The sequence below is a fragment of the Symphalangus syndactylus genome, chromosome 6 (genome assembly GCF_028878055.3).
Source record: "Symphalangus syndactylus isolate Jambi chromosome 6, NHGRI_mSymSyn1-v2.1_pri, whole genome shotgun sequence".
NCBI lineage: Eukaryota > Metazoa > Chordata > Mammalia > Primates > Hylobatidae > Symphalangus > Symphalangus syndactylus.
In genome coordinates this window covers 92152025-92171291 of record NC_072428.2, presented here as the reverse complement: position 1 = coordinate 92171291, position 19267 = coordinate 92152025, and the positions used below count along the sequence as shown (strand labels likewise).

At 42.5% G+C, this 19267-nt stretch overlaps 2 protein-coding genes across 17 annotated transcripts in view; one reads left to right on the top strand and one right to left on the bottom strand.

Moving 5' to 3' along the window:
• Window positions 1-8743: 8743 nt before the first annotated feature.
• TMEM60 (transmembrane protein 60) lies at window positions 8744-13947 on the bottom strand. 3 transcript variants are annotated; one of them, XM_063641572.1, is made up of 3 exons: window positions 13549-13947; window positions 10431-10532; window positions 8744-9437 (listed from the first exon to the last, which is right to left on the bottom strand). In XM_063641572.1, the coding sequence occupies exon 3, from the start codon at window positions 9385-9387 to the stop codon at window positions 8986-8988; it is 402 nt and encodes a 133-aa protein (XP_063497642.1). In that variant the 5' UTR covers window positions 9388-9437; window positions 10431-10532; window positions 13549-13947; the 3' UTR covers window positions 8744-8985. The 3 variants fall into 3 exon arrangements, with proteins under 3 accessions (XP_063497642.1, XP_055139422.1, XP_055139420.1); XM_055283447.1 differs by having other exon boundaries at window positions 10453-10532; XM_055283445.1 differs by lacking the exon at window positions 10431-10532.
• Window positions 13844-19267, top strand: part of PHTF2 (putative homeodomain transcription factor 2) — a 153603-nt gene continuing 148179 nt past the window's right edge. For 4 of the 14 annotated variants that reach the window (XM_055283443.2, XM_063641542.1, XM_055283440.2 and 1 more), the window contains exon 1: window positions 14037-14265. The gene's annotated coding sequence lies outside the window, so the exon portion shown is untranslated. Of the gene's footprint in view, window positions 14378-19267 lie in introns of all 14 variants that reach the window. The other 10 variants (XM_063641546.1, XM_063641543.1, XM_063641544.1 and 7 more) reach the window with 6 other exon arrangements.

The following is a 19267-nucleotide window of genomic DNA, read 5'->3' as shown; positions in this document are numbered from 1 at the left end:
AACCCGGGAGGCGGAGCTTGCAGTGAGCCGAGATTGCGCCACTGCACTCCAGCCTGGGCGACAGAGCAAGACTCTGTCTCAAAAAAAAAAAAAAAATACCTTTATCCTAAGTCTGGCTTTTGTTAATGCTCTTGTTCCATCTTTCTTCCTAAGTTCTTGGAAATTTCTGTTTGCCTTCACTTCCTCATCTTCCATTTACTCCTCATTTCACTACAGTTTGATTTAAATCCTCACATGTATGCTGAAATGGTTTTCTCAAAGGTTACCTTTTGGCTGTCAAATCCAGTGGCTGCTCTTCTTAGTATTTCTGTTTGACCCTTGCAGCACTATCATTTTACTCCTAAAACTCTTTATGACCTGTTCTTTTCATGTTGTTTTTCAGTTTCTTTGGAGGGATTCTTTTGCCTGTCTGCCACTATTTAAGGCAGTCTCCATGGTCTTTCCTTTAGGCCTCTACAGTCTGTCCCTGAGCTATCTTCATGATCCCACAACTTGAGAAAGCCTGGTTTTTCACTTTAGTTCTAATGATCCATATGGTCAAATCTAAATTCTTTTTTGCTTTGCCCTCAAGCATTAGCTGTTTCTTTCTTCCCAATTTGGTTATTGTCATCACTGTCTTCCTTCATAATCACCTTATAGTAATTTGATTTTTCTCTTTTCCTGTGTCCTTTTGTTTTGTTTTGTTTTTTGAGACAGAGTGTTGCCCAGGCTAGAGTGCACTGACATGATCTTGGCTCACTGCAACCCCTGCCTCCTGGGTTAAAGTGATTCTTGTGCCTCAGCCTCCTGAATAGCTGATGTTACAGGTATGCACCACCACACCCAGCTAATTTTTGTATTTTTAGTAGAGATGGGGTTTTGCCATATTGGCCAGGCTGGTTTCGAACTCCTGACCTCAAGTGATCTGCCTGCCTTAGCCTCCCCAAGTGTCAAAATTACAGGCGTAAGCCACTGTGCCTGGTTCCTGTGTCTAATTTGTTATGAGATTGAGTCAATCCCAGAAGTACTTAAAATTCATCTATTGCTCTTGTCACATCACAGTTACAGTAGATGTTCATCTCACCTGGATTCACAATGCCCTAAAGTGTTCTAGTCCTGTGCCCTTTCCCTCTTTATCCCATTCCATTCGTTGTGTTACCAACAGATTAACCTTTCTAAAATATAGAATTATTACTCTTCTTTGTAGAAGTACTCCTTGGCTTTTCCTTTGCTAAAGAATAAAGGTCAAATGCTTAGCATAGCACTGAAGAGCCTTTATTATCAGCCCTACCTTTCCAGCTTGGTGTAACACAATTTCTTCTATTTGATGTGACCAATTTTCCACTTTACCAGATGGCAGTAATTGCCATTTCCTTTGTGAACTTTTAAAATTCTTTGCCTTTGCTGGGGAAATAAATATCTGGAATACAAAATAGTGAAATCTTATTTCTCTTTTCAAAACTCAGACATCATCCCCTGTACTGCCTTTACAGCAGTGGTCCCCAACCTCTATGGCACCAGGGACCGGTTTTGTGGAAGACAGTTTTTCCACAGACAGGGGTTGGGTGGGGGATGGTTTCAGGATGAAACTGTTCCACCTCAGATCATCAGGCATTAGATTTTCAGGAGCATGCAACCTAGATCTGAACTGCATGTGCAGTTCACAATAGGGTTTGCGCTCCTGTGAGAATCTAATGATGCCACTGATCTGACAGGAGGTGGAGCTCAGGTGGTAATGCCCACTTGAACCCCACTCACCTCCTGCTGTGTTGCCTGGTTCTTAACAGGCCACGGGCTGGGACCAGTCTATGGCCCAGGGGGTTGGGGACCCCTGCTTTACAGTGCAGGGTTTTATAGGCTTTACAGGGCACACCTCCAACTGTCCCCTCACCCAGTAGTTGGTATAGACCCAAATCTGTCTGCTGCCCTCTGCTCAGAGCATTAAATACGCATATTAAGTACATGTTGGACTGTAGCTAAACTATGAGCTAGAAGTTAGGAATTTTATCACTTTGTATCCCCAACACCTAATATGTTGTATACTTGGTGTTCAATAAATACTTGAAGGAACATATTGTACAGTAGGGGTGGGGGAAATTAGGTAGGTTTCCTTTCTTTTTAAAGACAGTCTTGCTGTGTCACTCATGCTGGAGTGCAGTGGCACAATCATGGCTCAGTACAGCCTCAAACTCTTGGGCTCAGGTGATTCTCCTGCCTCATCCTCTTGAGTAGTTAGGACTACAGGTGCCCACCACCATGCTTGGCTAAATTTAAATTTTTATTTTGTAGAAACAGGATCTCGCTTGTTGCCCAGGCTGAACTTTAACTCCTGGCCTCAAGTGATCCTCCCACCTCTGTAGGTTTGTATAATTTAAAATCAGTCTGACTTCAAATTTAATTCTAGGATTGCAACAGAAAGAAAAATGGAGACAAGTTAGATGAGAAGATATTATAAAGAAACCAAGTTTCTTGTACTGCAGTCTAACCAAAACTCTTATGGATAAAGTTTAAGAAGGTAACTATTAGATATCCAGGCCTGTTGGGCAGCTTGGAGAGAGTCAGTATTGTAGAAATAAACCTGTAAAACCTGTGAAACTTACCCAACAGTTTTCCTTCAACTGGTTTTTCTGGAGATACACTGAAAATTATTGCAAACTAAAGATAAATTTTTTAACTATTCCTAAAATGATTAAAATGGCAAATATAAGAAGCACTTTTTTTTTTATTTTTTGAGACAGGTTCTCCCTCTTTGGCTAGAGTCACTTTATTTATCTTTTTGAGACAGAGCCTCAGGCAGGAGTGCAGTGGCACGATCTCAGCTCCCTGCAGCCTCAACCTCCCAGGCTCAAGTGATCTCCCCAGCTCAGTCTCCTGAGTAGGCTGGAACTACAGGTGCACGCCACCATGCTCAGCTAATTTTTATGTTTTATAGAGATGGTGTTTCACCATGTTGCCCAGACTGATCTTGAACTCCTGGGCTCAAGCATTCCTCCCGCCTCAGCCTCCCAAAGTGCTGGGATGACAGGCTTGAGCCACCATGCCTGGCTACATAAGAAGCACCTTGATATCTCAGAGTCTGAGGCAGAATTTCACATTTTTAAGTCTTAATTGGTAGATAAAGTCTGGTTATCAGACAGGCATTCTGTTTAAGCTTTTGTGGTTTTTCCCTACTCATGTTAAAAAAATTCAAAAATTGAAAATACTGAAGATGACAACCTACTCTAGTTTTTTTCAGTCTATATCCATTCCACTGCAGGAATGGAAGAAGGACATAAAGGTTGCACATTTTCATACAGTTAGTCCTTCTGTAAAATCTGTAAAGCCACTTTATTATTTAGGAACAGGGTCCCACTTCGTTGCCCAGGCTCACTGCAACCTTGACTTCCCTGGCCTCATGTGACCCTCCCACTCCTCAGTCTCTCGAGTAGCTGGGACTACAGGTGTGCACCACCATGCCCCGCTAATTTTTAAATTTTTTGTAGAGATGGTGTTTCACCATGTTGCCCAGACTGTTCTTGAACTCCTGGGCTCAAGCATTCCTCCCACCTCAGCCTCCCAAAGTGCTGGGATTACAGGCATGAATCACTGCTCCCAGCCATGATATTTGACTGTGGGCATTTGTAGCAATATAGCTGAAGTTCATTAAAAGGGAATAAGGCTGGGCATGGTGGCTCACACCTGTAATCCCAGCACATTGGGAGGCCTAGGTGGGAGGATCACTTGAGCCCAGAAGTTAGAGACCAACGTGGGCCACACAGTGAGACTCCCATTTCTAAATAATAATAATAATAATAATAATAATAATAATAATAATAATAAAAACAGCCAGTCATTGTGGCACACCCCTGTAGTCCTAGCTACTCAAGAGGCTGAGGTGGGAGATGGCTTGAGCCCAGGAGCTCAAGGCTGCAGTGAGCTATAATCAAGCCACTGCACTCCAGCCCGAGTGAAAGCGAGACCCTGGCTCAAAACAAAAAAAAACCCACCAAAACCACATTTGTATAACTTTGAGAAAATTACTTATGTGTTCTGTTAATTTGTGGTGAAAGTTAAGTGACAGAACATGCCAAATGTTTACTTAGCACATTGCCTGGCTTTACCTACTTTACATGTCAGCTTCTGCTTCTGGAATTAAAATAGTCAAAAGAATAGTTAAAAGAGTTCTGTGCTGGGTCACTCCAGTCATTTCACACCTTCCTCACTAATTATCTCTTCTTTGTATTCTTCTAATGTGGGGCAGAGGATAGGCATCTGTGAGGAGGAGTTTCATGAGGGGGTCAAGGCAAGGTATGGTGAAGGCAGGTGGACATCAAAAACAATCTTCCTAGTTCACTGTTTTTCCTAAGCTGGCATTTCAAAATCATGTCTTATCACAGACTGCCTATTCTTGATACACTTGAATTACAAATTTGTGACTGTCATGTATAGATGATAGTGGTAGACAGGAAAAAGGATAGATAGATGACAATTGCCTTATGGTGTAATACAGTATGACTGGCTGACTTGAATACAGGGCAATGCAAAATGAGAAACATGAAGTGTAAGGCAGGTCCCTCAGAAAAGCTTGTAACCCAGTGGTATCTTCAGGGTTTGATAACTGGTATCTTCCATTGATGTTTTTTATTTTTTCCTTTAACAGGAGACATATTTGTGGAAATAGCATTTGGAGTCCCACTCCTCCACTTATCTGTGACCATGGGCTAAAATTATTTATCTGGGCTTTAGTTTCTCCATCATTACAATGAAGAGATGTCCTATCCTTTTCCACCCTGTTCTAAAATTGTGTAACTTTTTTTTTGTTTGTTTGTTTTTTGAGACAGAGTCTCACTCACTAAGTATAAGGACACCAGTAATACTTTGTGCTCACAGTGATGTTTACTGTGCAAACATGACCAATCAACATTAAGGAAAACTCCTTTGGTAGTTTGTGGCTTGTTTATATAACACTGAAAGGATTCTGATGATTTTCCTCTCAATAAAGAGAAATTAATTGATTTTCCTGATGACTCAGGTGCATAGTGATATGCCTGCCCTTGTATGAAGATGATTCTATGGTTTCCTCTCCTTTGGCTATCACTTCTATTCATTGGTCAATAGTTCCCTCTTATTTGCTGCACTGTGAAAAAGCAAAGTGGAAACCAGATGACCAAATTTATAAGGTTAATAACTTTTTTTCTTTTTCTGAGATGGACTCTTGCTCTGTTACCCAGGCTGGAGTATAGTGGCACGATCTCTGCTTACTGCAACCTCCACCTCCCGGGTTCAAGCAATTCTCCTGCCTCAGCCTCCTGAGTAGCTGGGATTATAGGTGCCGGCCACCACACCCAGCTAATTTTTGTATTTTTAGTAGAGACGAGGTTTCACCATGTTGGCCAGGCTGGTGTCGAACTCCTGACCCTCGTGATCCACCCACCTCGGCCTCCCAAAGTGCTGGGATTACAGGCGTGAGCCACCGCGTCCCGCAAGTTAATAACTTTTAAAATTGCAGTAAGCTTGAACCCAAGGATAGATCTCTACTTCTTGAAGCTTTGTACAAGTATTTTTCTTGGTGCTTGAAGGCTCTTTGTTCGTAGATTTGTGTTCATGTTTTACATGTTTGGTTGAGGCTACCATATCTGGTCCCTATGTTCATGAAATGTTACTAAGTTTTGGATCATTTGAATGTTTTTTTAAATTATTATTTTATTTTTTGAGAGGGAGTTTCACTCTTGTTGTCCAGGCTGGAGTGCCATGGTGCGATCTCGGCTCACTGCAACTGCTGCTTCCCAGGTTCAAGTGATTCTCCTGCCCCAGCCTCCTGAGCTGGTACTACAGGTGCCTGCCACCACACCCAGCTAATTTTTTGTATTTTTAGTAGAGACAGGGTTTTACCCTGTTGGCCAGGCTAGTCTCGAACTCCTCATCTCAGATGATCCACCCGCCTTGGCCTCCCAAAGTGCTGGGATTACAGGTGTGGGTGTGGGCCACCGTACTCAGCCTTTTTTTTTTTTTTTTTTTTGAGACAGAGTCAACCTTTGTCACCCATGCTGGAGTGCAGTGGCATGATCATAGCTTACTGTAATCTTGAATTCCTGGGTTCAAGCGATCCTCCCACCTCAGCCTTCCATGTAGCTGGGACCACAGGCGTGAGCCACTGCACTCGGCCCCTTTTCATAGTTTCAAGTCCTATAAGAAGTTATTTTGTGCACAGGTTGCTTTTACTCAGATTATTGATGACAAATCTTTTGCCCAAACCAGAGTAAGTTACATCCATGCTAACCTAGAAATAATTGGCTTTGGTAAGAACCTCTGATGTTTAAGTTTCTTTCATGAGGGATTGTGTGTTTAATCTTAAAAAATGTCATTGGTAAATATCTCTGTAATACAAAGGAAGAATCCTATAACTAAAACCTAGGAAGGTATTTTTGTACAATATTAGTTGTTAACATATTAGTCCATTTGTTTTGATTTTTCTACCTGTAAGCACAATTTCTATCTTTAATGTCTTTCATTACGTAATGTTTTAATGTAACACACTGATGTGTGTATTGAGGCACATATCCATGATAATTTATTGTGCTGCTTCAAGTGTTTATTTAGTGCGGCAGTTCTACTTTCTGGGAATCCTTCAGATGCTGTTAAAATTCATTGACCCTTGTGTAAACAGGTTGATTATTGTGTTGCAGTTTACATACAATTCTTAATTTCTCTCTTCCTTCCTTGTAGAACTGTTTTGGGGAGCAAAAGACCTGTTCTACCTTTTCTCTTAACATCTCATACAGAATTCCATTATGCTTTTATTGCCTAGCACAGGGGTCAGCAAATTACCTCCTGTCGGCCATATCTAACCCACCACCAGTTTTTCTATGGTGTGTGAAACCAGAATGGTTTTTATGCCATGAAATGGTTGAAACAAAAGTAAAAATATTTTGTGATGTGCAAATCATTTGAAATTTAAATTTCATGTCCATAAGTAAGGTTTTATTGGGATATAGCCATGGTCTGTGGCTGCTTTCTCTGCCATAAAGACTGAGTTCAGTAGTTGCAAAAGAAACCACATCATCTAAAAGCCTAAATATTTACCGAGCAGCCCTTTACAGAGAAATTTTGCAGACTCCTGGCCTAGCTGATTGTTTGCTGCGGTGCCATCTCTTCTTTTCCTTTTCCCTTTACTCCAAAATCCTCTTGGCTGGTTTTTTAGAGAGATGTAAGCTTTCTTCTACTTTGAATTTATTTAACGATAGATCCCATAAATCAAAGTATGGATCTCTCAATTGAGTTAGAGGTATCTGATCAAGCCTGGAACATTCCATTCCCAGTACTAACTATTCTCAACCCTATTTTTACATACTGAAAATACTAATTATTGCCAATTATAAGATGAAAACATTTGCAGTTGATTAGTTTTATTTATTGAGCCTAGCTCTCTAGTTTCAAATGCCTAATGAGTTAAGCTGTATTAACCTGTTGTGTTGTGAAACTTATGTTATCTGTCATTACAAGGGAGAACTAGACTTTCTGTATCATTAGCCAGAAATCACTTGTTTGATCTTTTTAAAACAGAAAAAAAATCACTTTAGATTTCTCTTAAAGCTAGAAGTGAGGGTTGTATAGGGTAAGAACAATCATCGTGCTTCAGGGTATAAGACACTTCAACCTCTTTGGAATTTTTATAAGTACTGTCACCTCTGCTTCATTGAATTGATTAGTACCTTCGGAGGGTGATAATATGCTTTCTCAATTCAAGACATTTCTAATTGTGAGGGGCCACTAATTCCTTGAGACCTCAGGACAATAGGTATATAAACTGGGCCTGTCCTGACAGAATCAGGATTATAGGGTCTCCCTAACTTTAGGAAGTGGCAAGCTTCTGCTGTTTGTTGTTTTTCTTTTTTTTGAGATGGAGTCTCACGCTTTCGCCAGGCTGGAGTGCACTGGTGTGAGCTCATTGCAACCTCCGCCTCTGGGGTTCAAGTGATTCTCCTGCCTCAGCCTCCTGAGTAGCTGGGACTACAGGCACCCGCCACCATACCCAGCTAATTTTTGTATTTTTAGTAGAGATGGGGTTTCACCATGTTGGCCAGGATGGTCTTGATCTTTTGACCTTGTGATTTGCCTGCCTTGGCCTCCCAAAAGGCTGGAATTACAGGCGTGAGCCACTGCGCCTGACTTCTCTGTTTTAACATGTCACCTCTGAATTTGTCCCAACCAGAAGGTAGAGGTAATAGTGAATTTAGCCTAGATAAAAATCTGTCAAACTCAGATTCTTTCTAAATGTAAATACGAAGTGGCATCCCTGTTTCAGGTTTTTTTTCCTTCCTTCATAATTTAGAAACACAAATGGCCATTTACTTTGGTCGTAATACAGCCATGGTATATTAAACTTCTATTCAAACATGTAGGTTTTGTTTTGTTTTTGAGATGGAGTCTAGCCCTATTGCCCAGGCTGGAGTGCAGTGGTGTGATTTCGGCTCACTGCAACCTCCACCTCCCGGGTTCAAGTGATTCTCCTGTCTCAGCCTCTCAAGTAGCTGGGATTACAGGTGCCCGCCACCATGCCTGGCTAATTTTTGTACTTTTAGTAGAGACAGGGTTTCACCATGTTGGCCAGGCTGGTCCTGAATTCCTGACCTCAAGTGATCCACCCGCCTCAGCCTCCCAAAGTGCTGGGATTACAGGCGTGAGCCACCTCGCCTGGCCCAAACATGTAGGTTAAAGGTTTTATATTTAGTTACTTTAGATATTGACCACATACAACAGATTATTAAAGAGTCATGTAGAAAAATGAGGTCCAAAACAAACTTTATTTACAGAGATAATAAGAATCTCAATAACTCAAATAGTGAATAATTAAGCTGTAGGTTGACTAGAAGTCCGTGATTCACCAATCCTGTTTTATGAAAGTAGTACAAAACTACATTTGGTATTTTCCCTCAGTTCTCTGGTATTCTTGAAGCTTGAAAGATTCACAACACTTTAATGGTAACTTGTTGAACAGCAATAGAAAGGAGATGACGTACTTAGAAGTCAGTCTCTCACAAAAAAGACGTTATATCCGAGTTCTGTTAAAGCCCCAGCCAGCAAGGCCCATAAAGGAATGAAGACATAGGATAGATTCATGGTAGTAAACTGTTCCAGTTTAGCACAGAGTGCGAGGCAGAAGGCTAATTTAAGTAACATTGCAATGAGGTACCAGGCTTTTTTTTTAATATTGTGTGATCCATGTCGAGGGTCAAAGCCAGACTTACACCGCCCAGCCATTTTCACAATCAGCATGACAAGAAGGATAGTATCAAATATCCAGACTGGAATAAATATGAGGAACCAGTTCCAGGGTGCTTTCTCATCCAGTTTCAACACCAACATGATCAAGAAGAGTAATGTGAAAAGCCAGGTGAGTAGTACTCTCTGAGCCAAGGACATTCTCATTTAAACAGTTTAAAGAGGCTGTTGCAGGATCGGAAAAAAGGAAATATACCCTAAGAGAAGGAGAAAAAGTCAAGATTGTTTTGATACCAGAAAAAAAGTATCACTTCCATTCCTAGTGAACAAAACTGGTTCTTTCCCAACTGACTTCCTAATTTTGAAAACATTCTACTATTCTTCCTTTCAAATCCTCTAAAACTTAGTCATGATTGACATTATATCCACCATTCCTTACAGCCCATGACAAAATACAATTTTTAGTATATCTACTGTATAAGCTCTATTCAAAATGTCAGGTGATTCCTTTTCAGTGCTATCACTCGAGTCCAGGCACTTACAACTTTATTCCTGCACCTCAAAGATGTTCTTAATCTTCCTATACATTTGCAAATCTGTAATTTCTCATTCAATTTCAAGGGGTACAAAGAAAAAAGCATTCAAAGTAGTGAAAAAGGGAAAGGTGGGTATCAAGCTGAGAAGAGAGAGAGTTTTAAAAGAAGGGAATGGGAAGGGTGCGTGGCTCACGCCAGTAATCCCAGTATTTGGGGAGGAGAAGGCGGGCGTATCACTTGAGCCCAAGAGCTCCAGACCAGCCAGGGCAACAGAGTGAAAGCCCGTCTCTACAAAAAATAAAAAAATTGGCAAGGTGTGGTGGTATGCACCTTGTAGTCGCAGCTACTGAGAGGCTAAAGTGGGAGGATTGCTTGAGTCCAGGAGGTCGAGGCCGTAGTGAGTGACCCGTGAGATTATGCCACTACACTCCAGCCTGGGCAATAGAGTGAGATCCTGTCTCAATCAATCAATCCATCAATAAAAGGAGGGAATGGTTAATAAAAATCACAAGAATATAAAGTAGAATTAATATTTTAGTGGCTGGGCGCAGTGGCTCACACCCACAGTCCCAACACTTTGGGAGTCCAAGGCAGGTGCATCTCTTGAGCCCAGGAGTTCAAGACTAGTCTGGGCAACATGGCGAAACCCCTTCTCTACTAAAAATACAAAAAATTTAGGTGCAGTAGCACGTGCCTGTATTCCCTGCTACTCACGAGGCTGAAGTGGGAGAATCACCTGAACCCGGGAAGTCGAGGCTGCAGTGAGCCATGTTGCACACTGCACTCCAACCTGGGCGATGGGAGTGAGACCACTGTCTAAAAAAAAAAAAAGATCGTAAAGAGGTTGTTGGGCTATATAATATAAAAGGCACTGATAACACTGGATTTTCATATAATTTGAAACATATTCTTAAATTCTCACTTATTTTCTCATAAAAATTCTTACAATTATCTTTCTTGGTATAATAGTTTTTTTCCTTTTAATACTCTCACTGATGGGTGGTGTATATATATATATATTTTTTAAACTACTTGTTATTCATTCAATAATCAGGACCACCTAATAAACTTTTGATGTTTTGTGATTATTAGATGATAAATTTTGGGGGCTATTTCTTATATCACTATTCTGCCTCACTGATCTATGTTTCTCTTTTGCACTAACACTATATGACTTAGTGTTGCTCTAGGAATGTATTAATATCTGGAAGGCCTAGTATCTACTCATTGTTCTCTTTTCTAGAATTTTTTTTTTTTTTGAGACGGAGTCTCACTCTGTCACTCAGGCTGGAGTGCAGTGGCACGATCTCAGGTCACTGCAGCCTCTGCCTCTCGGATTCATTTCCCAAGTAGCTGGGATTACAAGTCTGTGCCACCATGCCCAGCTAATTTTTGTATTTTTAGTAGAGATGGGGTTTCACCATGTTGGCCAGGCTGATCTCGAACTCGTGACCTCAAGTGATCCACCCGCCTCAGCCTCCCAAAGTGTTGGGATTACAGGTTTGAGCTATCACGCCGGCCTCTTTTCTAGAATATTTTCTATTTTGCCCTTACAGTTTTTCAATGCTAAATTTGCTAAGTTGATTCTTAAAAACCTAGGATTTTGATTATGAATGCATAAAACTTAGCTTGGGATAGCATTTATTATATTTAATCTTCACATATAGGTTTATGATATGTTCCTCTACTTACTCAAGTTTTTTATACCCACCTTTATGACCACTTGGAAAAAGGATAAGTAGAATGGGAAATCAGAAGCCAGACTGCATGCAGTTGGGTAAGGAGTTAAGAGAAGACCAAGAAATGGAAACAATTGAGAACATTTTATTCCTTTGAGGCATTTGGAGAAGAGAAAATGAAAGATAGGGTATATGAAACTGAAAGAAGAAATTTTCAGGAAAGGAAGAATTTATGACTATAAACAGAAATAAGCCAATGGGGAATGACACTGAAGATGAGAGAGGATACTTGATGGAAAAAGATCAGAAGGTGCTAGGGATAGGAACAAAAGCATGCGTGGTAGGAGGAAAGATGCAGGAAGATAACAGGGAAAAGGTGAAGAAACTGGCTAGTTGAGCCAAATACCCTAGATTAGCATGCTCAATTATATTTTAGAACTAACTTTGATGTACTGTGCAACATCTATACTACTTTAAATAGGCCGGGCGCGGTGGCTCACGCTTGTAATCCCAGCACTTTGGGAGGCCGAGGCAGGCGGATCACGAGGTCAGGAGATCGAGACCACGGTGAAACCCCGTCTCTACTAAAAATACAAAAAAATTAGCCGGGCGTGGTGGCTGGCGCCTGTAGTCCCAGCTACTTGGAGAGGCTGAGGCAGGAGAATGGCGTGAACCCGGGAGGTGGAGCTTGCAGTGAGCCGAGATTGCGCCACTGCACTCCAGCCTGGGCGACAGAGTGAGACTCCGTCTCGAAAAAAAAAAAAAAAAATAGTGGGTGGCTATCACAGTGCAAGAGGACACATCTGTTCTATTTCAACAGTTAAGTATGAGTCTCCTAACTCACCTCTTTTCCCTTATACCCATCTAGTGGCACTGAAACTTTTTTACTTAATTGGCAGAGGCTTCATACTGCAGTAATTTTGCTCCTCAGGAGGGATTTTTCTGTGTTGGTTTCCTTTCCCGGCCAGAGGCTGCCATATAGTGGGATGTGGGACTGAATTTGGAAGCAGAGTTGGAGGGGCGTGTGTTGATTAATAACCACGGACGGATTTCATCCCGTAAATTGCACAATCCCCACCTCCAATCTATCTGGCCGTTTTTGTGAACCTCTGAAAAACAGTTTATGATTATACACTTGCTTAAACCTAACTGTTCCATCTGCCATCGGATAAGACAAGCTTCATCTTTTTCTTACATTTGGCTGCACTTACCACAGGTGCTTTAGGGCTGGAGGTGAAAGGATGCAAGTAACAATCTTATTGTGCCTACAAGATTTATAATGTGGGATGCAACAAAATTCTGTTATGTTCTTGCACGGAAATACCCTCAATGGGGAAGCACTGCTGATACTTAAATGACGACTGAAGGATTGTACGCTTGTATGCTGAGCTACAACGATGACATACGATCCCAGTTTTACATTTACGTCTTCATCAATTTGAGCAGTCGTTATGTTTCCTACTATTCTCTCCACAGGAGAGGGGGAGGTGCGTACTCAAAAAAATGTGCTCAACTAAAATGTTTCCCATTTAAGGTGGTTATTTCTGGCACTAGGAAGACAGTTAAATATTTGTTAACGATTCCTTACTCATTTTTAAAACCTTCGGAGTTACCTCTGTATGGACATATATGGAGCCCCACCCACATAGCCCGCGGCTAGGTATCAGCCCCCATTTCCCTTCTCTCGCCACTGCCAGTAGTCTACCAAGTGAACCTGCCTCATCCCAAAGATAATTTTGCTTCATGAGCCCACATATTTATTCTTCTTCATAATGAGTCGCTTTTGAAAAGCCCGTGCAGCAACAGCCTTGGCCAAAGGAACAGCGTTCTGCTTACAACTTAGCTCATCTGGGGGCCTACTTGCCCCTGGAACTTCAGGACGCTCCTAAACTATACTTGCCCTTCTGAAAACACCGACAGTCGGCTCGCGGCACCCCACCCGGACGCTCCCCTTTCATGGGCTGTGGACCTAGCACATGCAGGAGTTTAACACGGTTCCTGCTGGATGCGCACAGAAGCCCTGGAGCCAAGCAGGCGTGTGCGCGTTTGGGGCTGGCTGTGTGATGGGTTGAGGGTCGGCCGCACAGCCCACGGTAGCATCAGGAAACCAGCGCCGGCGTACGGTGCGGGCTAGGGCAGAGCCCCAGACTCACCTGGCAGCGCCGCCGGCCGGAGAGCGGAGAGGGACGCGAAGATCAGGAAATTCGCCAGTTTGGATCCTTGTCCTTTTCCGCCCTTTTCCCCCCATTAAATCCAGAACCCGTCACATGATAATTAAGAAAAAACTTCAGTTCCGCCTCCTCAAACGACTGCGGTAGAGGATCTCTCAGTTCTACCTCAGTGCCGCGCCCACATCCGGGGCTGGTTCTCACCGCCCCTGAGCCTACCCTATAGGTAGAGAGGACGCCAATCTGGATTCAGAGGTCCCTTTTCCGCGGTAATTGGACCATTTGTCCGCCAGTGCATACCAACCGACCTTTCCTTACTTTCGGGTTCGACAGAAAGGCGGCAATAAAAAGACCCATTGGTCCCGCCTCTCTACTGTCACGGGTTAGTAGGGAAGTCAGTCCAAGATCAGCCTGGAGTTTCCGTGCTCCCATTGGGCCCACAGATGTTAATCAAGCAGCCGGCGCTCAGCTCCGCCCTCTCGGGACGCCCCGCCCCTCCTCCCATCCTCCCTGCCCGCGCGCAGTGACTGCAGGCTCCGGCGCAAAATCCTGCGGGAGAGTGGGTGGGGCAACGCTCTGGAGGCAGCGCGCCCGCCGGCAGCCTCGTTGTGGCTCCTTGGGCTCCGTCGGCGGCGGCGCTAGCTTCGGAGTCTCCCGCGCGCACCTCAGCCGCCTCCTAGCGGCGCGGCGCCCGCTCCTACGGTAAGAGCGGCATCACCTCCGCGCTCAGGTGGGCAGTGTGGAGGTCGTCGAGTTCTGACAGAATTTCGAGGATGGATCGGGACGAGGGAGGAGAGCGGTCGTCGGGATGGAGGTGGGGGCTGCGGGGCCAACGCGTCGCCCTCCGCCGCCGGCGACTTTCCCGGCAGTCTCCCGTACCTGAGGGCCGAGGTCAGCCGCGATCCTCTCTCATCAGTCGGCCGGTGGCGGAGGCTCAGCCGCCTTCCTCCCGAGCTCGCGCGGTTCTCAAGCCTTGATGGTGACGGGCCGAAGCCTAGCACGCCACCCGCCCCTCGGGCCCCGCTCCCAGGCCCCTGTCCTTTGCTTCCTTCCCTTGGCGCTGTGCTGAGGGGTCGTCGGGTCCTGGAAGGGCGTTCAGGGGTCTCGGGTGGCTAGCCCGGCGGGCGGGGAGACGTCAGCTAGCGGCCGGAGGAGCGGGCTCGGGAGGGGGCGGCGGCTCGCGCGCTGGAGGAGGTGGAAGGAGGGTCGCTGCCCTGCCCCCCTCTGAGCAGGCGGCAGTCGAGTTTTCTGATCCCAACACGGCCGAGCGGGTGCTGAGATGCTAGGCATGGGCCTTAACGGATAGTTCCCGTCTGGAAACAATACCGTGCTCCATCAGCATGCTTCAGCTTTTCTTATTTTTATCTGCCCAGTGTTGACAGCCAGCATTCTGGTTTTGTCCCAGTCATGGCTTTCTAACTCAGCACCTCCTTGTGTAACTTCAGGGATCATTCTGTCACTAATCTGTCACCCTTTTTATTTTTAGCGTGGCAAAAACAAGGAACTGCCTTATACTAACCTGGGCAGTGCAGAATCTGGAACAATTTATTAATCTCAGTGTGTACTTTACATGCCAAGTAATTTTGAAATTCATGGTGAATATTAAGTATTTTGTAGTTTTCGGTTGCTTTCTTTGTTAATAGTATATCCTCCTTGCTTTGAGACTACTTTTTAGGTGTGATGATACTTTAATCTTACGGTTTTTGGTTAGCTTTTGCCATTTTTAAACGTTTCTTTCATTTTTTTTTCCTCCAAGACTTTGGCAAGAGACTTAGTATTTGATCTTGTTTTCAGGTATTTTTGTAAAGTTTATTTTCTTTAAAACTGGGCTTTTTTCACCTTATTTTTAATATTGGAAGGGGAATTCTGAGAGTCTGGAAACTGCGCACTTTAGCCTAAAGAGCCACGAAACAGTACAACATTTGAAATCCTAACTTTGATATGGTGTATGGACTGCAAATTTTAAGAGAAGGAAATGGATATTCGTTATCAGTTGTAGTGGCTCCACCTCCATAACGTAGAGGAGAGGAATCTGGAGGTCTGCGGAGAATGAGCCATGTCTGGGGCCAGAAACAGTGGTTCCAGGAAATATTTTTGCTCCAGAAATAGCCTGCCTCCCACACAGACTAGCTGTCTGAATGCATCTGATAGTTTTAAGTTAGGTGTTTGTGAGGTGGAGAGTTTTCGTGTTCCAATTTTGACCACTTTCTGGTGGAGCATGAAAATGTGGTGAGTAAACAAGTATAGTATACAGTGGGGGCACTCTTGCATAGTCAAGCCTCCAAGAGCAAACTTTTTTTGAGCCCAAACTGGCACTGGACAGTTGGCCCTAAAAATGAAGAAGGTGGCCCGCCCAATTTTTAAACCATGAACCTTTTTTGGCTGGTCCATTTAATGCAAAATTGCAAGGAATTTGTAATGAAAAAAACCTTCACTAAACTGAAGAGAATTTAGGGTGTCATGTGGAAAAAATGAAACTTGAAAATAGTTGGACTACTTGTATATTATTTAATCATTTTAGTCCTGTGAGATGGGTACTGATTACTGTCATTTTGTAGATGAGCAAACCAAGTCTTAGTTTAACTAATTTATTCAAGATTTCTTCACTAATGAGTCAGTAGAGGTGAGATTCACACCTAAGCAGTGTGATTCCAAAGCCTACATTCCAAGCCATTATACTTTATTACCACAATAAAATTGGCTTCTTGGAGACTTTATAGTAGGAGACTACTCAATGGAAAATAATGCTGCAAAACCATAAATTAAACCCACTATTGTACACAGAAACACTTTGAGATCATTGTAGAACAGGCACTATTGGATTTTGCTGAAGATAAAGGGATGGAGTCACCTTCTCTGTGTTTGAAGAGCATTCATTTGATGGGAGAGATAGATATTTGAACAAATGACGATAATACAATATATACAGATTGAGCATCTGTAAACTGAAAATCTGAAATGCTCTAAAATCTGGAACCTTTTGAGTGCCAAGATGATGCCACAAGACACTTGACTTCATGTGACAGGTTACAGTCAAGCCGGGCGCGGTGGCTCACGCCTGTAATCCCAGCACTTTGGGAGGCCAAGGCAGGTGGATCACCTGAGGTCAGGAGTTCAAGACCAGCCTAACCAATATGATGAAACTGTCTCTACTAAAAATACAAAAAAAATTAGCCGGGCGTGGTGGCATGCACCTGTAGTCCCAGCTACTCGGGAGGCTGAGACAGGAGAATCGCTTGAACCCAGGAGGTGGAGGTTGCAGTGAGCCGAGATCATGCCACTGCACTCGGCCTGGGTGACAGAGCAAGACACCGTCTCAAAAACAAAAACAAAACAAAACAAAAAAACAGTCAAAACTTAGCTTCATGCACAGAATTATTTTAAAATGTTATATAAAATTACCTTTGGGCTATTTGTATAAGGTGTAAATGAAACATAAATGAATTTTGTGTTTAGACTTGGGTCCCATCTCTAAGATATCTCTTTATGTATATGCAAATATTACAAAATCCGAAATCCAAAATGCTTGTGGTCCCAATAATTCTTGAGACAAGAATTCAGTTAAAGTGTAGACAGTCTGGATTTGAATTCCTATCGGGCTCTGTGACTTTGAACATAATACCAAACCTCTTTTAGCCTCAGTTTCCTTATCTGTTTAATGGAAAGGACAATACTTCAAGAAGATACTAAGCCTTAAATAAAATATGTAAAGTACAGGCACATGGAAAGCAGTGAATACAAAAGAAACAATAAATAATTTTGAGAGAGAACTAGTTGGGTTTCAGGGGAGCTACCACTGAAGCCTTAAAGGTCTGAAGGTGGTGTTTATAGGTGGGGAAAGAGGGCATTCCATGCAAAACAGGAAGAGGCAGAGTCTCAGAACAGAAATATGGATTGTTGAGGGAATGGTAAGTAATTGTAGCTTTGTATAAAATGTATGTGTGAAGGCCAGCTTTAAATGATAATGGTATATAAATGTGGTTGGGCAAAGTGAGTACTACCCAATTTTGATAATTGGAAATTGCATACTTAGATACTAAAATTACAAGAAAACCTCAGCAGTTTGTCCATTATTACATGTTTATTTAATATTTACCTTCCAATACTTATTTTCCCAGTTCAAATTAAGACTCAAAGAAGAATTCCAAAGTGACGGTTGCCATCCCTTAACCCTTTTACCTAGTCTGTAGCCACATGGAGTCATTATTGTGAACTCCCCTTTGCGTATATTTTGACTGTCTTTTCTTAATCCCTACTTGATACATGATAGTGGGACAGAATTTTTTTATTTTGAGACAGGGTCTCATTCTGTCTTCCAGGTTGGAGTACAGTAGTGCGATTACTGTAACCTTGAACTCCCAGGCTCAGGCAATCCTGTTGCCTCAGCCTCCTGAGTAGCTAGACCTGCAGGCATGCACCACCGTGTCCAGCTAATGTTTTAATTTTTATTTTTTGTACATACAGGGTCTTGCTATGTTGGCCAGGCTAGAGACCCCAAGTGATTTTCCCACCTTGGCCTACCAAAGTCCTGGGATTACAGATATGAGCCACCACGCCTGGCCAGTGTGTTTTAAATTGGGACTGCCCTTGACAATCTGAGAAAGTCTCATGCTTTTATCTTCTTCTCAGATTAATACCGAACCATAAATACATTAAATTTACAAATCTGAAACATCATTTCATGACCAGAATCATATGACTAAATGGAAAATATTAAGTGACATTTAGGAAAACTGCATTTTTAGTCCACCTTGTTAGTCTCATGAAAATTGCTAATGTGACACAAAATATAGAAGTGAGTTTTCAGATGAGAACAACTGACTGCTTCCTAGAACAGGTAGTTTTAGAGCACTAGGAATGAAAATATGCTGGATTTTATTCTGGGTACTGAACAGGAACTGGGGCAGGAAATAGCTGTGGCTGAACCACTACCTGATAATAATCATAACATGATTAAATTTGACATTTAATGAGAGGAAGTAAAGGGAAAAGTGCATAGTATGCAGCTTTCCAGTTGCAAAAACAGTACAAGAAAGGGGCTGTTAAAAGTATATCTACAGAAATTTTAAAGACATGTAGGCACTCGTATTTGTTGCATGAATGAAAGTACTTTTGTACTTTTTTTGTATAGGATTTGTTACAGATACCAAAAAATTTATGAAAATCAGGTGGCACAAGTTTTGGTGCTCTATAGACCTAGGTTCAAGTCCTGATACTGCCATCACTGGTTGTGTGGGATTGGACTCATTATGTAATATTTTTGAGGTTCAGTTTTATTTATTCATTAAATGGAGTTACCTACTTTGCGAGATTTTAAGAATTAAATGAGATAATGTATGTAAAGCACTTGACATATTCTTGGTTTCTAAAACTAGCTCAAAAAGTGGTTGTTGCAGTTATTTGACTAAGTTGAACAGGCGCGTGTGCGTGTGTGTGTGTGTGTGTAGGTTTTAAAATAACAATTCCCAGATAGAATAAGAGAAGCCAGAAAATGGCAAACAAGCAAATAAAACCTTGAAAGGCAATAGGATTCAACTGGCAGAGTTGAATAATCATTTTACCCACACAGAAGAAGGGAAAATATAAGAAGAGAGCTTCACATTATCAACTTTTTTCTGAAGAAAGTACATCAAACTCATTAAACCAGATGGAATGCATAAATAAGGTTTTGCTATTCGAAATGACAATGAAAAAAATAAATGAA

What these genes read in the sequence shown, in the direction of transcription:
- TMEM60 (XM_063641572.1), bottom strand. Translation starts at nt 9,387, where the DNA reads ATGAGAATGTCCTTGGCTCAGAGAGTACTACTCACCTGGCTTTTCACA.